The 13,644-nt window shown below is 43.7% G+C and overlaps 1 protein-coding gene across 1 annotated transcript in view; it reads left to right on the top strand.

The window, feature by feature from the left end:
• The window catches only part of LOC135221276 (endoplasmic reticulum transmembrane helix translocase-like), a 354,729-nt gene that overhangs the window by 108,205 nt on the left and 232,880 nt on the right, over positions 1 to 13,644 (top strand). Inside the window, exon 5 of the mRNA XM_064259089.1 lies at positions 1,882 to 2,037. Coding sequence (XP_064115159.1) covers positions 1,882 to 2,037 — 156 coding nt within the window. The remainder of the gene's footprint in view (positions 1 to 1,881; positions 2,038 to 13,644) is intronic.

Here is a 13,644-nt window from a genome sequence, read left to right as displayed (position 1 = left end):
GACACGAGCTGAGCCCAGAAAAGGATTTTGACGTAAGGAAAAATCATTTTCTGGGCGATTGGCTCGTGTCGCCAGCGAAATCCCACCCTATACCCATCCCTTCGCCCAAGATTGTCTGCTAACTTCAGGATGGCCACCAGAGGCGCAGCAGTCGGCAGCAATGGGATGGAGTAGTAGTTAAGTACAAGCTGCTCACTCTGTGGCTCGCTCTCCTCTTGGAGGGTTTTGTAGTGGGAGATTTCTATTGGCATTTGGCTTGTGGTAAGTGGTCTCAACTCGCCTAGTGTTCATACCGACACCCTCTTGGTAGGGTGAGCGAGTCAGTTATACTGACCTTTTTCTTTATTTTATTTATTCTCTGGTATGTGTTAGTACATTTACCCTAGAAATAATAGATTAAAGGATATTTCGCTGGCGACACGAGCCAATCGCCCCAGAAATAGATTTTTCCTTACGTCAAAATCCCTTTTTTTTTTTACCTAATAGAATGCTTTAAATCTGCATCATCTTATGTCCGGTGGTGCAGGACACCATTAACTTCGAGAAACTGTGAAAAACACAACTCAGCCAACTTAGTCGAAAATCAACCCCCCCCCCCCCCCCTCCCCCCCCCCCACCCCCCCCCCCCCCCCCAAATCCCCGGGCTGATACCCTGAAAGGTGAATGTGAATAAAATAGAGGTTTTACTGAGTAGTAAGGAAGGTGGAGACAGAATAGTGATAGTACAAGAAAGAAGAGGCTCAATTATAAAACGGGCAGAAAAGTTTAAATACTTAGGATCAACTTTAAGCCAAGAGGGAGGATGAGAGGTTGAAGTTGACAGTAGGATAAAAGCTGCATGGAGGAAGTGTAGAGAGGTAGCTGGAGTGGTATAAGAAAATGCCAATCAAGCTAAAAGTCAAGACATATAAGATATATTACACAGTGGTAAGACCATTGTTAATGTATGGAACAGAAAAACATGGGCTGTAAGAGAGGAAGTAGCCTGGGAGGACAGAGATGAGAATGCTGATGTGGATTATGGGAATATTGTTGCTTGAGAGATTGAAAAATTATGAAATAAGAAGGGCAGGCAGGCTTAGTAAAGGTTATAAGGTTACAGAGGTGATAGAGTCACGATTGAGATGCTACAGGGATGTGTTGATGATGGATGATGAGGAGAGAGTGAAGAGGGCTTGGAAGGAACCTGTTAGAAGAAGATCGATAGGGAGACAGAGAATTAGATGGCGAGAGAAAGTGAAGGAAGATATGGAGAAAAGAGTTTTGGTGGAGGATGATGCCTTTGACAGGAGGCAGTGATGAAGGCGCATCAGGCAACTAACCCCTTAATGTAGGGATAACGATGGGAAAGAAGATGATATATGTGTGTATGTGTGCATGTATGTATACACAGTATATATCCAAATGTCTGAATCTAGATAGCCAGCAATAGTGTTTATTTTGCTTCATCATATGCCTGGCAGTGCATACCACCTTCCCAAGCACATCCAATACTATTTGTTTTGCTCCAAACCCTTCAAACTGAATCATAAGAGGTCTAAAGCTGAAAAGAGGAAGGTTGGGACTTTTAGTGGTGTGTGTGTACCACCTTCATCTACCTGGTACTATGGAATAGTCTGGAATGGTGGTACTCTGTCTACCCTCAAACAGTGTAAAAAATGGGTTGAAGTATTGGATAGTGAAACTAAAAGAAGTGATATATGTATTACCATTTGTTGTATGTAAAAGAATGTTTTGGAGTTTCTTAATATACTCCTGATGCTTGCCCCATAACTGTATACATATTTGTTTATTTTAAAAAGTTGATTGTTCTTGAAATATCCCTTATTACTTAAGACCATCATACAGTCACTGTTAACTTTTTACATTCTTATTTTTCAGGTCTTTTGTGTAGGACTTTGGTGTCTGGATGAATATTGGTATTATTCATTATTCACTTTATTTATGCTTGTCATATTTGAGTGCACACTTGTTCAGCAGCAGCTGCGCAATATGTCTGAAATTCGCAAGATGGGTGCAAAACCATATATGATTCATGTAAGTATTCAAGCTCTTCTGAATTCGTGGCTAAAAGTCAATCCTGTGAAAGTCAAGAACTTGAAATGATGGTCTGTTTAATCTACCAAATTATAGAATTTGCTAGTATGATCAGAAATGAGTTTGATCATGCATTTTAATTGCCACTTGTTGTCCTTAGTTACTATAGATTAAAGGGTTTTCAGATAACATTGCTGTAGATTGAGATTAATAAGAACAAAGCAAAGCTAAATAATTGGATTGGGGAAAGTGTATAGACCTTAAAAAACAGAAAATTTATTGGCAGAAGTCACTGAATCTGAGAAGAAAGGAATGCTGCAAAGAACCTTTAGTAATGTCTACAGTATGCCACACATGGGACACTATAGCTAATATTCATAGCAGCGTCACCATTGTGATAAGTAAATACATGGCTATAATGAGAATTTAGAATCGTTGTGACCAAACCACTGATTATAAATAAATGACAGGAACTAGTTTTCCAGTGGAGAAAGTTTAAATTAAAAATCATAGATTGCTTATTACTTTGTATTTTTTACTTGACTCAGATGTTGTATAGGGATTATTTTCTTCTTGATGGAGACTTTTGTGAGAGTAAAAATATAATAAGTGAACTCAAAATTTATACATTAGTTTTTGTTCTCCTTGTAAGGCATCCTGCTTACTGTGTTCCTTGCATGGCATACTACAGATGGCACTCAAGTTTTTTTGCAGTGACTTTTTGGCCAACTGCATTGTTTTTTACCTTTTACTTTTCATCAATCTTCTTGTACTCATTTAATTTGACTAACTTCTTTTACTTTACACTGTTACACTTTTTAATACATCTAGGAAACATTTTTTAATTTATGTAGGAATATTGTTCCATTTTGGAAAGCTTTCAGGAACAAATCTTCTGGACAACCCTGCAGAGTGGCTATTTCACACAATGGTTTTTTTAAAAACTATTTTATAATAATAATATAATTGCTTTTTCATTGGGATTCAGCTTATAGTCCTGATTTTTTTAAAAACTGTAATCTCATTACAGGCAGGCCCCGGTTATCGGTTATTGACATTTCATTTTTATGGTGCTTGTCCAATATTTATAACGGAGGTTTACCCTCCCTAGGGTTTACAGTGCCATTGTTTGGATATTGGTGGCTTGAGTGCTGTGAGACTCATAAAATATAAACATACTAATACAGTGGTAGCCTTTTTCATGGGGGATGTGTTCCAGACAACACCCTGCATATAGTTAGCATCAGTACATACTTAGAACCCCAATAAAATGTCTAAAACTGCTTATTTTGTACCATGAACTTCCCTGACAGATATATACTTAGCTATAGTCCTCCGACGTTCCCGACAGAATTGTCAAATCTCGCGGCACACGCGACAGGTAGGTCAGGTGGTCTACCTTACCCGCCGCTGGGTGGCGATGTACGAACCACTCCCGTAAGCTTGTCAGATTTTTCCTCTGTCGCGGGAACGATAACAACTGTTGGTCGGTTCCTCTCGATAGTTTTTCGATTCTCGCTTGCCTGGAGTTAATTTGGACTTCTTTTGGTGACGTATTCGCTTGGTTTTGGCTTGGCATACGCTGATTGGTTGGACCGGTTTGATTTTGAGTTTGATTTTCTTTAACGATGTCCTGATCTAGAATCGGTAGTTAAAACTTCGGTGTTGTTTAGGGTTTGCGTGAATGAATTGGATGTAAGGTGAGGTTGCCGAAAGCTTCGGTAGGACCCCCCGACACGGTTTGCATGAAATGCAGGGGGAATGATTTGTGCGTATTTGCTAACCCTTGTAGTTGAATGTAAGGGATTTGAATGAAGAAGAATATAAGGCTCTCTCTTCTTATGTTAGGAAGTTTGGAAACGTGATAGAGTGCCGGTAAGGCTTCCTCTAGAAGTTCTAGCAGATCTAGAATGAGTGAGTTGGATGTGGATCCTAATAGTACTAACGTAGAATTAGAACCTTCTTCCCAAGTTGCAGCCCCGGCTCCCCGCACCGAAGAAGCCGGATTCGATTCGGAGGCGGCAGCTCTGAAAGCAAGAATCGGTTCTGTGGATCAGAAGAGTTCGTCATTGGAAGGTAAGGAGAGTGTTAGTGTCAGTGCGTGTCCCCATGTTGTGGAAGGGTAAGCGTCTGACGCTTCCTTAGTGGCTAGGCCTAGACCTTTCCAGATTCGTCAGTGGAGTAGGAAGTCCGAAATGCCGCACAGGAGGGCTAGGGAGAGCCCCCATCTTTCCGGTCAGCGTCCCCTCGGCAAGATCCTGAAGTACGCTCCCAGGCTGTCGATACGCTACAGAAGGAAGGAGCTCCTACGCCAATGCTTCTCCTCTTCGTCGTCTCCCTCTCCGAAGAGAGGTTTGGTGGAACTCCCCGGATGCGTCGCGCCCGCCTTGAAGAGGGCTTGGAAGCTCCCTGCAGTCCTTTGGCTTCTAGTCCCGGAGGTTTTCCCGGAAGAATCGTCGGTGGAGGCGAAGAAACACAAGAAATCCTGTGATCGTTCTTCTCTCGCGCTCGCGCTCGGCGCCTGCTTCCGAGGAAAGAATTAGAAGATTCTCCTACGAGAGTACTCGCGGGACTTCAAGCTCAGATCACGGCGCTAGCAGACTCTCTAGCAGTTAGATCACGTAGGAAGAAGGACGTTTCTCTTCCGATCAAGAGATCTAGGCGCCGCTCTTCAGAGGATCGTTTCTCCTTCATATGGGGAGGTTTCGTATGAAGGTGGGGGCTCGCGTGAGCCGCTCGCTCGCGGGAGCGCCCTCACTCGAGCGTGAGCGCCCTCGCTCGCCTGGCTCTCGTTTCAATTTCAAGGCGCCAAACATCGGTAGGACGCTCTATGGAGAAAGAAGTTTTTTCTCCAGATTGGATTCCCCCCCCGCTTCCGGTAAGCGCACTGCACCTGCTCATCACGCGATTTCTTCAACTCCCTCGCGTGAGACTTCTCCTCAGCAGCCTCAAGATTATAGAAGGCGCCCTTATACAAGTAGGCGTTCTTCTTCCAGATGTCACTCTCCTCGAGTATCGGATCGTGACTTCTCTCCTGACAGGCATCTAGAGTCTGGTAGGAGTCGTGTGGCATGATAGACGGCCTACTGTTAGCCGCTCCCCGCAAGGTAGGCGCCAAGAGCCTACTGCACATACTGCCCCAACCTAAGCAACCAGAGCTCTAGCTCCTAGTAGGCGCTCGTCTCTTTTAAGGCGTATACTCCTGATTCTCCTAAGGCAGACAACAAGAGTCTTTCAAGCGCCCTCTCCGTGTAGGCGCTCTCCCGCTTCTAGGGCGCACTTCTCCTGACCGTTTGTCTCTTGGTAGGCCAGGAAACCCGGAAGCCCTTCTCCAAGTAAGGCGCTCGTTAGTTTTGAAGCGCCCTTCTCCTGAGTTACTTTGTAGACGTCAAGAGTCTCGCAAGCGCCTTCTCCTAGTAGGAGCATTTCGCCTTCCAGTCGAACTTCTTTCGATCGTACGCAACTGGACGGTATGGAGAGCGCAAGCGCTCTGCTCTCGATAGGCGCTCTTCTCCCTGGCAGCCGCTCGCCCCAGGATAGGTGCATAGAGTATAGTAGGCGCTCGCCTCCTCGTAAGCGCCCTGCGGATGTTTCCGAGAATTCTCGGAGTAGGAGCCCTACCTCTCCCTTCGGCTGAGATTCCGTATACCTCGAAGAGGGAGTCTCATCGTATACTTCCCAGATCTTCTCATCGTTCTCCAGTGGATGTGAACTCTTCTAAGAGAGGGCGTTCTCCAACTCTCGCTCAACTCCTGCTAGGATCCCTTCGTCACCTAAGGATCTTCCGGGCCGCGCTCGCCTCGACAAGACTCCTAGAAGGTTCGGATGAGGAACCGAACACTTGCTGCTGCTGCTCTTCTTACAAGAAGCTTACAGAGCTACTTTTACAAGTTTTTTGGGGATTCCCTTAGCCTACGGCTCCTCCTTCTCCTCACTCACTTTTTTTCAACGGCGAAGACGCGAAGAGTTCTTCTTGTGTGAGGATGAAGCCAACTCTTTCTATGAAGAAGGCACTGAGGAGTTTTGGTTCCTGGATGGCTTCCAAAGAAGAAGCGAAAACGATGTTCGCTTTTCCTCCTTCGAAGTTATCAGGACGCGCTGGTTTCTAGGTACGAAACAGGAGAGCCCTTAGGATTGGGTCTACCGTCTCGGCTGATTCGGATTTTTCGGCACTGGTAGATTCGACAAGGAGAACTGCCCTTAACTCTGCTAAGACGACTTGGGCAATGAACGAATTGGATCATTTGCTCAAAGGTATGTTTAGAGTGCTAGAAGTATTTAACTTCCTTGATTGGTCGTTGGGAGTCCTAGCCAAGAAAATTGAAGTGCCAGAGTCAATTTCACCAGATGATCTTATGTGTGTTTTGTCTTGTAATGGACCAAGTCAGTAAGAGACGGAGCGAGTGAAATCGCCTCCCTTTATGGGGCCGGCATCGTGAAGAAGAGGTCGGTTTACTGTTCCTTCTTAACGAAGTCGGTCTCCCATGCTCAGAGGTCTTCTTTGCTGTTTGCTCCTCTGTCTACTCAGTTGTTCCCGAAACATCGAGTGGCAGGACATTTCGAGGTCACTTTCGGCCAAAGCCACCCAGGACCTTTTGGCACAGTCGGCAAGAAAACTCGCCTTCCTTTCCTACAAGGCTAAGAAGGAAAAGGCAAGTGTTCGAGAAACCCTTTCGAGGGGCATCTTCATCAAGAACCTCTACGTTTAGAGGTCGTAGACCTTCAAGAAGGGGTAAGACTTTCGCCAAGTCTGTTAAAGCCCCCAAATAAACTTGCAAGTCCTTCAAACAACGGTGGGCGCCAGACTCTTAGAGTTTGCAGAAGTCTGGGCCAAAAACAAAAAGGGGCGGATCCTTGGACCCTTTCTATTTTGAGGAGAGGTTACCTCATCCCTTTCGTCGAAAGACCTCCCTTGACGACCATCCCAAGGGAACTGACGGCCAGGTTACAGAGACCCCATCATGAATCAAGCTCTCCATCTAGCAGTAGATCAGATGCTGGAGAAGGGGGCTATCGAACTAGTGACAGACCATCATTCATCGGGCTTTCTACAACCGCCTTTTTTTCCTAGTTTCCGAAGTCCTCAGGGGGATGGAGACCGGTGTTGGATGTAAGCGCCCTGAACTTCTTCGTAGAAAAGAAGAAGTTCACGATGGAAACGCCTTCATCAGTGCTGGCAGCGCTTCGTCCAGGGGACTGGATGGTTTCCTTGGATTTTCAGGACGCTTACTTCCACGTACCGATCCATCCTTCCTCGAGGAAGTTTCTCAGATTCATGATGGGGGGGAAAATTTTTCAGTTCAGGGCTCTGTGTTTCGGCCTCTCGACGGCCCCTCAAGTGTTCACGGGGATTTTGAGGAATGTGGCTCAATGGCTTCATTTGAAAGGGGTGAGGATATCCATGTACCTCGACGATTGGCTAATAAGGGCCAATTCAGAAGATCGTTGTTTGAAGGACTTACAAGTAACTTTAGAATTGACGAAGGCTTTGGGACTTCTCGTCAATTTCAAGAAGTCATCACTAATTCCCGAGCGGAGGAAGAGTGTGTGTATCTCGGGATACAGATGAACTCTCTGAGTTTTCGGGCTTTTCCCTCGCAGGAAAGGATAGCCCGAGGATTCGAGAGAGTAACACCTTCTTAGGGAAAGAAGTATGCACAGTGAGGGAGTGGATGAGTCTGCTGGGACACTCTCCTCTCTGGAGCAATTCGTTTCCTAGGAAGGTTGCACCTGAGACCGCTCCAATTCTTTCTTCATCGGAATTGGAGTCGTCGTTCTCAGGATTTGACGTTCTCCCTGTCGTTATCCCAGGACATCAAGAAACATCTCTTATGGTGGACAGATCCCAACCTCTTTGCGAAGGGACTGTCTCTTCAATCACAGACCCCCAACCTGGTGTTGTTCTCCGACGCGTCGGACATGGGGTGGGGTGCAACTCTGGGAACCAACGAAGTGTCAGGTACCTGGGTGGGGGACCAGGTAGCCTGGCACATCAACAGAAAGGAGTTGATGGCTGTGTGGTTGGCTCTGAAGGCTTTCGAGCCCAAAGTCAGAAGATCGGTAGTGGGCAGGTCAACGCGGACAACACTACAGCTCTGGCATACATCAGGAAACAGGGGGGGACGCATTCCTTCTCCCTGTACGAGACAGCAAGAGACCTTCTTCTGTGGGCAGAAGAAAGAGGAATCAAGCTTCTCACCAGGTTTCGTGCAGGGAGAAAGGGAATGTAAGAGCAGATCTCCTCAGCAGGAAAGATCAGGTCCTTCCCACAGAGTGGACCCTTCATCTGGATGTATGCCAGAGCTGTTTGGAAGTTATGGGGCAAGGCCACACATAGACCTCTTTGCCACGTCAAAGAACAAGAGGCTGGATCCTTACTGCTCTCCGATATCGGATCCAGAGGCAGTAGCAATAGATGCTCTTCTTCTAGACTGGAACGGACTCGACGTCTACGCGTTTCCCCCCTTCAAGATCCTCGGGCTAACTATCAAGAAGTTCGTAGAGTCCGATTCAACGAGAATGACCTTAAATCGCTCCCATTTTGGCCGGCCCAAGAATGGTTCACAGAGGTACTGGAATGGTTGGGTGGACCTTCCAAGATCGCTCCCGAATAAGGAGCGATCTACTCAGACAACCCCCCACTTCGACAGGTACCCACAAAAATCTCCTCGCTCTCAGTCCTGACTGGTTTCAGACTGTCCAAATTTTGGTCAGAGCGAAAGGTTTTGTCGGTTATGGGGGGGGGGGGGGGGGTCAGGAGCGAGGCTTTTCAGCAGCAGCTGCTAAAGCAATCGCAAGAGCGAGGAGACCTTCCACCTTGCGTGTATACCAGTCAAAGTGGGATGTCTTCAGACGTTGGTGCAAGAGGAAGAACATTTCCTCTTCCAGTACCTCTGTGACCCAAATTGCGGATTTCCTTATTTTCCTCAAAGAAGAATGTCATCTGGTTGTGTCAACTATTAAGGGATACCGCAGTATGTTGCGGCGGTATTTCGGCATAGAGGCTTAAATATATCCGATGATAAGGACCTGCATGATCTTATTAGATCATTTGAAACCATTAAGCGTCCTCATTGTAGTACCGAACTGGAATCTAGACGTAGTCCTACAATTCCTTGGATCGTCTAGATTCGACCTCCTGGCTTAGCCTCTTTCAAGGACTTGACGAAGAAGGCTATCTTCCTTTTGCCCTAGCTACAGCTAAAAGAGAGTGAGCTCCAAGCTATTGAGGGCAATGTAGGGTTTAAGGAAAGATTCTATGGTATGTTCGTTTCTTCCAAGTTTCCTTGCAAAGAAATGAAAAACCATCACGCCCTTGGCCCAGGAGCTTTGAAGTTCGTAGTTTATCTTTTCTAGTAGGGGAAGAGCCTGAAAGAACTCTTTGCCCTATGAGAATTATGAAGTATTTCCTTAAGAGGAAGGAACAACTTAAGGCTAATCAAGATGTACTTTGGTGCTCCGTAAAGGACCCCACTCGGCCCATGTCGAAGAATGCTCTTTCCTTTTTTCTGAGAAGCCTTATTACAGAGGCACAATGTTGCCTGTAAGGAAGATCAGTTTAGACTACTGAAAGTGAAAGCTCACGAGGTGAGAGCCATCGCAACTTCGCTTGCATTCAGAAAAAAAATATGTCTGTGCGGAACTTGATGGAGGCGACTTTTTGGAGATGCCAATCGGTTTTCGCAAACCACTACCTACGTGATGTAAAAATCACATGATAAATGCTTCGCCTTGGGTCCTTTCGTATCGGCGGATTCGTGCTGGGGCAGGGAGCTGAAACTTATCCTGTGTAATTTTTTATATGTTACCCTATATTTTATATTGTTGTTTTTTGGTTGTCTGAAAGAGGTTGCAGGAGGCACCTCTTTTTGTCGTAATATTAACCTTTGTATTTTGGTTAGGTGGTCTGGTGGGTTTTGGCTCCTTGCAGAGGTAGTGGTAAGGATCTGTTAGGTAAGCGGACAAGGTCCCTCTAACAGCATCCGACTTGGATTCTACCACAATAGGGGATCACATATCCCAGTGGTAGATCCGAGAGTCTTTCAGCATCAGGTCACGTCCTAGCTGTAGCTCTCCAGGCAATGCAGACTCAGAGATAGTATCTATGAAGTCTTCATCCTGAAAAGGTGAGAACCCAAGGTTTTTTTTTATAATCCTACAACATTAGTTGTTTCCCGTCTTACCTGTATTATTGAGCTGTCTCTTACCCTCCACCAAGGGTGCCAATCAGCTAAGTATATATCTGTCAGGGAAGTTCATGTACAAAAATGATATTGTTAACTACAATAAAGTTTTGTACATACTTACCTGGCAGATATATACGATTAATGGCCCACCCAGCCTCCCCTCAGGAGACAGGTGGAAGAGAAAAATCTGACAAGCTTACGGGAGTGGTTCGTACATCCGCCACCCAGCGGCGGGTAAGGTAGACCACCTGACCTACCTGTCGCGTGTGCCGCGAGATTTGAAATTCTGTCGGGAAACGTCGGAGACTATAGCTAAGTATATATCTGCAGGTAAGTAATGTACAAAACTTTATTGTAGTTTAACAATATCATTTTTATTAGTTCAAACTCAATAAAAACTCACTAAAAATGCTTGTACCTGGTTTATTTAAATACATTTATCACAAAAAGTGCATTTAACATGAAATCAATATGAAAATACAGGCAGTCCTCGGTTATCGGCGGTGGTTCAGTTCTCGATGGGTGTTGGTAAGCAAAAACTGCCATTAACATAAGCTCGGCAATTTATGAGTTTTGGTTAATGGTGCCTCTATTAGGTACTTATGTTATGGCACCATAACTCTATTATCGGCACATTACGGGGCCGATAACCGAAACTTGGCCTGATATGGTGCCATAAATTGCCAATTTTGCACCATAAAACCGGATCGCCATTAACCAAGTCCGTTGATCACTGGGGATTGCTTGTACAGTAACTTATGGATATTTCTCATAGAAAAATACTGTGAATACACGAATTTCCAGCAAAGGATGGGTAGATATGGTCCATAGAGAAATCTGCAAATACGTGAGTCCACGAATGTCGAGGACGCAAATACGTAGGATCCACGATATATATCTTTTCCTTGGATCTTTTAAAAGTTATGCTTTACTTCACTGTATCCAATATTACTGTATGAAGTCACATATTACTATTGTATTATATAGTACAAATAAAGCGATCAATGTTTTGGTGTGGAAAAATCAGCTAAGGGTGGAGGTAAGTTTATTTCACCATACGTATTTAACTAAATTCAGAGCAGTTGTCTTGCTTCCAGTTAGCATAAATAAATCTCAAGAAACTATTTATATAGAACAAGGTTATTTTTTGTTCCATTAATACCTTGAGATATAAGTATAATTCTTTTCTAGACCGAGCTCATTAGTCAATTTGCTCTTATCTCAATTCAATTTTTCCCATATATAAAAACTGACAAAAATTTAGTCCATTCCGGCCCTCGAAAAACATCCAAATAAAAAATAATAACAATAGAAAAACATGTTTTTAATTGCTATTGTACTGTATAGACATACTATACACTCACACAAAATTTTATAATAAATGATTACTGTGACATGAAATAAAATGAGGTTTTATTATGAGTTCTTACCTTCGAGACAGATTATAGTGGCTAACGGCGGTGTGTGCGGAGGAGGGAGGGCGGGAGAGTTGGATGGTACCATATTTAATACTGTTCCTTACACATAGCATAACACTTAAACTTAAAATTAACTTAACTGAACTTAGTTTTGGAAGGCTTTGTGCTCTTGATAGCATCTTTCTGTGTGAGGATTGTACATATCGTCGATGTACTTTGGTAGTGATTGCATGCTAACTCACTCACGTCTCCATCGTCATCATGCTTTTTTCCTTCTCACAGCCAACCTCACCATTTGCTTTCTTAGGACTCATCACTTATTACAAAGAATGTTCACAAATAGTGAAAATCATGTAAATAATGCAAACACAACATGGGAGGTGCTCGGGAGAGGTGTACGGAAGTCAACGATCATGTGAACTGAATGAGTGAAGTGGCGTGGTAGCGCTCAGCCATCTAGTGTTAGCATCTGTAAGAATACTCGACTGCTAGTATCTCAATATGGTGCTCGTATCTCAATGCAAAATTTTGCTTAGAGGCTGGCTCGTATCTCGGAATGGTCATATGTTGAAGTGCTCATATGTCGAGGTTTTACTGTATGTAGGGTTTTTAAGTTGAAATATGACTTAAATACTTTAGTAAATTAATTTAGTAATTGTTTTCATTAATAGATGGTATGGGAGCATATTTTTTATGTAAAAAAATTAACGGATTCCATTCGATCCATGTCAACACCAAAGTAATCAAAGTGTGAAATCCGTTGCGTAAGCCAGTATCCAGTGACTTGCGCTTTCCCGCTTGAAGTTCTAGGGCTCCTCCTCACATCATAGAAAACGCTCTTGCGGATGCAACTAGATTTTCTCAACCTATCTTAGCCGTTGCAACATTGGCTGTCATTGATGTCAGCTAACTTTAAACGCTTTGGAATACAAACATAAATTTGTAGAAACTAAAACAATTACATTCACCACTTATGATGATGCAATAATATTCCCGTTCATGAAGGAAAACGAGTAAGTATTGTCTTCGTGATACATAGTATACTACAATCAGAAATTCACATAATATGTACCAAATCTCTATGAACGTATCCATCTGAGAAATTCCAATTACTTCAGCCATATATCGTGTTTTTAAGTATCTGAATGGTTTTGTTTTGCAGTTTTAACTTATATGATATAATTTGCAATGTATTTTCATGTTCTAGAGTAGATTTAGCGAGATTGTCTTTTCAGGAAATTCGATGAACAAAAACTAATAAAAATTGTATCTTCACTTTTCTTGTCGATAGTGCATGTAGTTTTTGATCAATATGATATGGGGCATCTTTGAAAGCAGCAACACATGAAAAAAGACTAGCAAGCACCAAAGCCATTCCATATTGCATAACAGATACAACATCTATTGGTAAGACCAGCATGAAAAGTCTGCTTGCCCATGTAAAAACAAAAGATGAGTTTACTACATATCTAGCAGACAAATATGTTTCCGTATGTTAAAGCAAGTGGCAAGTGTCTTTAGTGACTTGGCCTAATCAAGCAAAGGTCACACATAAAGAAATTAAAGGCCTTTCAAGCTCTCAACAAGAAGCAGATACCAAGTGCTTATCCTGAATTGTGTAAATGCCACACAAAATGGTGCCACATCTTTTAAAAATTTTTTTCATCAGACACAGGCATCCTCATACTAGTCATTAGGCATTACCAAATTCTTTATAGAGATATGTACATGTTTCATCACAGGAGTTTGTGAGGATTGTAGATTAGTACCACTTGCTCCAATCTTCAATGCTTTGGGTCCTAATAGGGCTGCCTCTCTCCCAGGCTTCCATGCATTTATCAGGAGCAAATGTCACTGGAAGATTTGTCAGGGGTATTCTCATTCTAAAGGTCTCCCTCCTACCAGAGCTGCACTTCTACCAGCTATAATGCGGGCATGCTACCAGGCAATGATTTGGTTCAATGACATCATTGCGAATCCAGAGGTATCAAAGCCTGATGACT

The sequence above is a fragment of the Macrobrachium nipponense genome, chromosome 2 (assembly GCF_015104395.2).
Source record: "Macrobrachium nipponense isolate FS-2020 chromosome 2, ASM1510439v2, whole genome shotgun sequence".
Classification (NCBI taxonomy): Eukaryota; Metazoa; Arthropoda; class Malacostraca; order Decapoda; family Palaemonidae; genus Macrobrachium; species Macrobrachium nipponense.
This window is presented reverse-complemented; position numbering and strand designations above follow the sequence as displayed.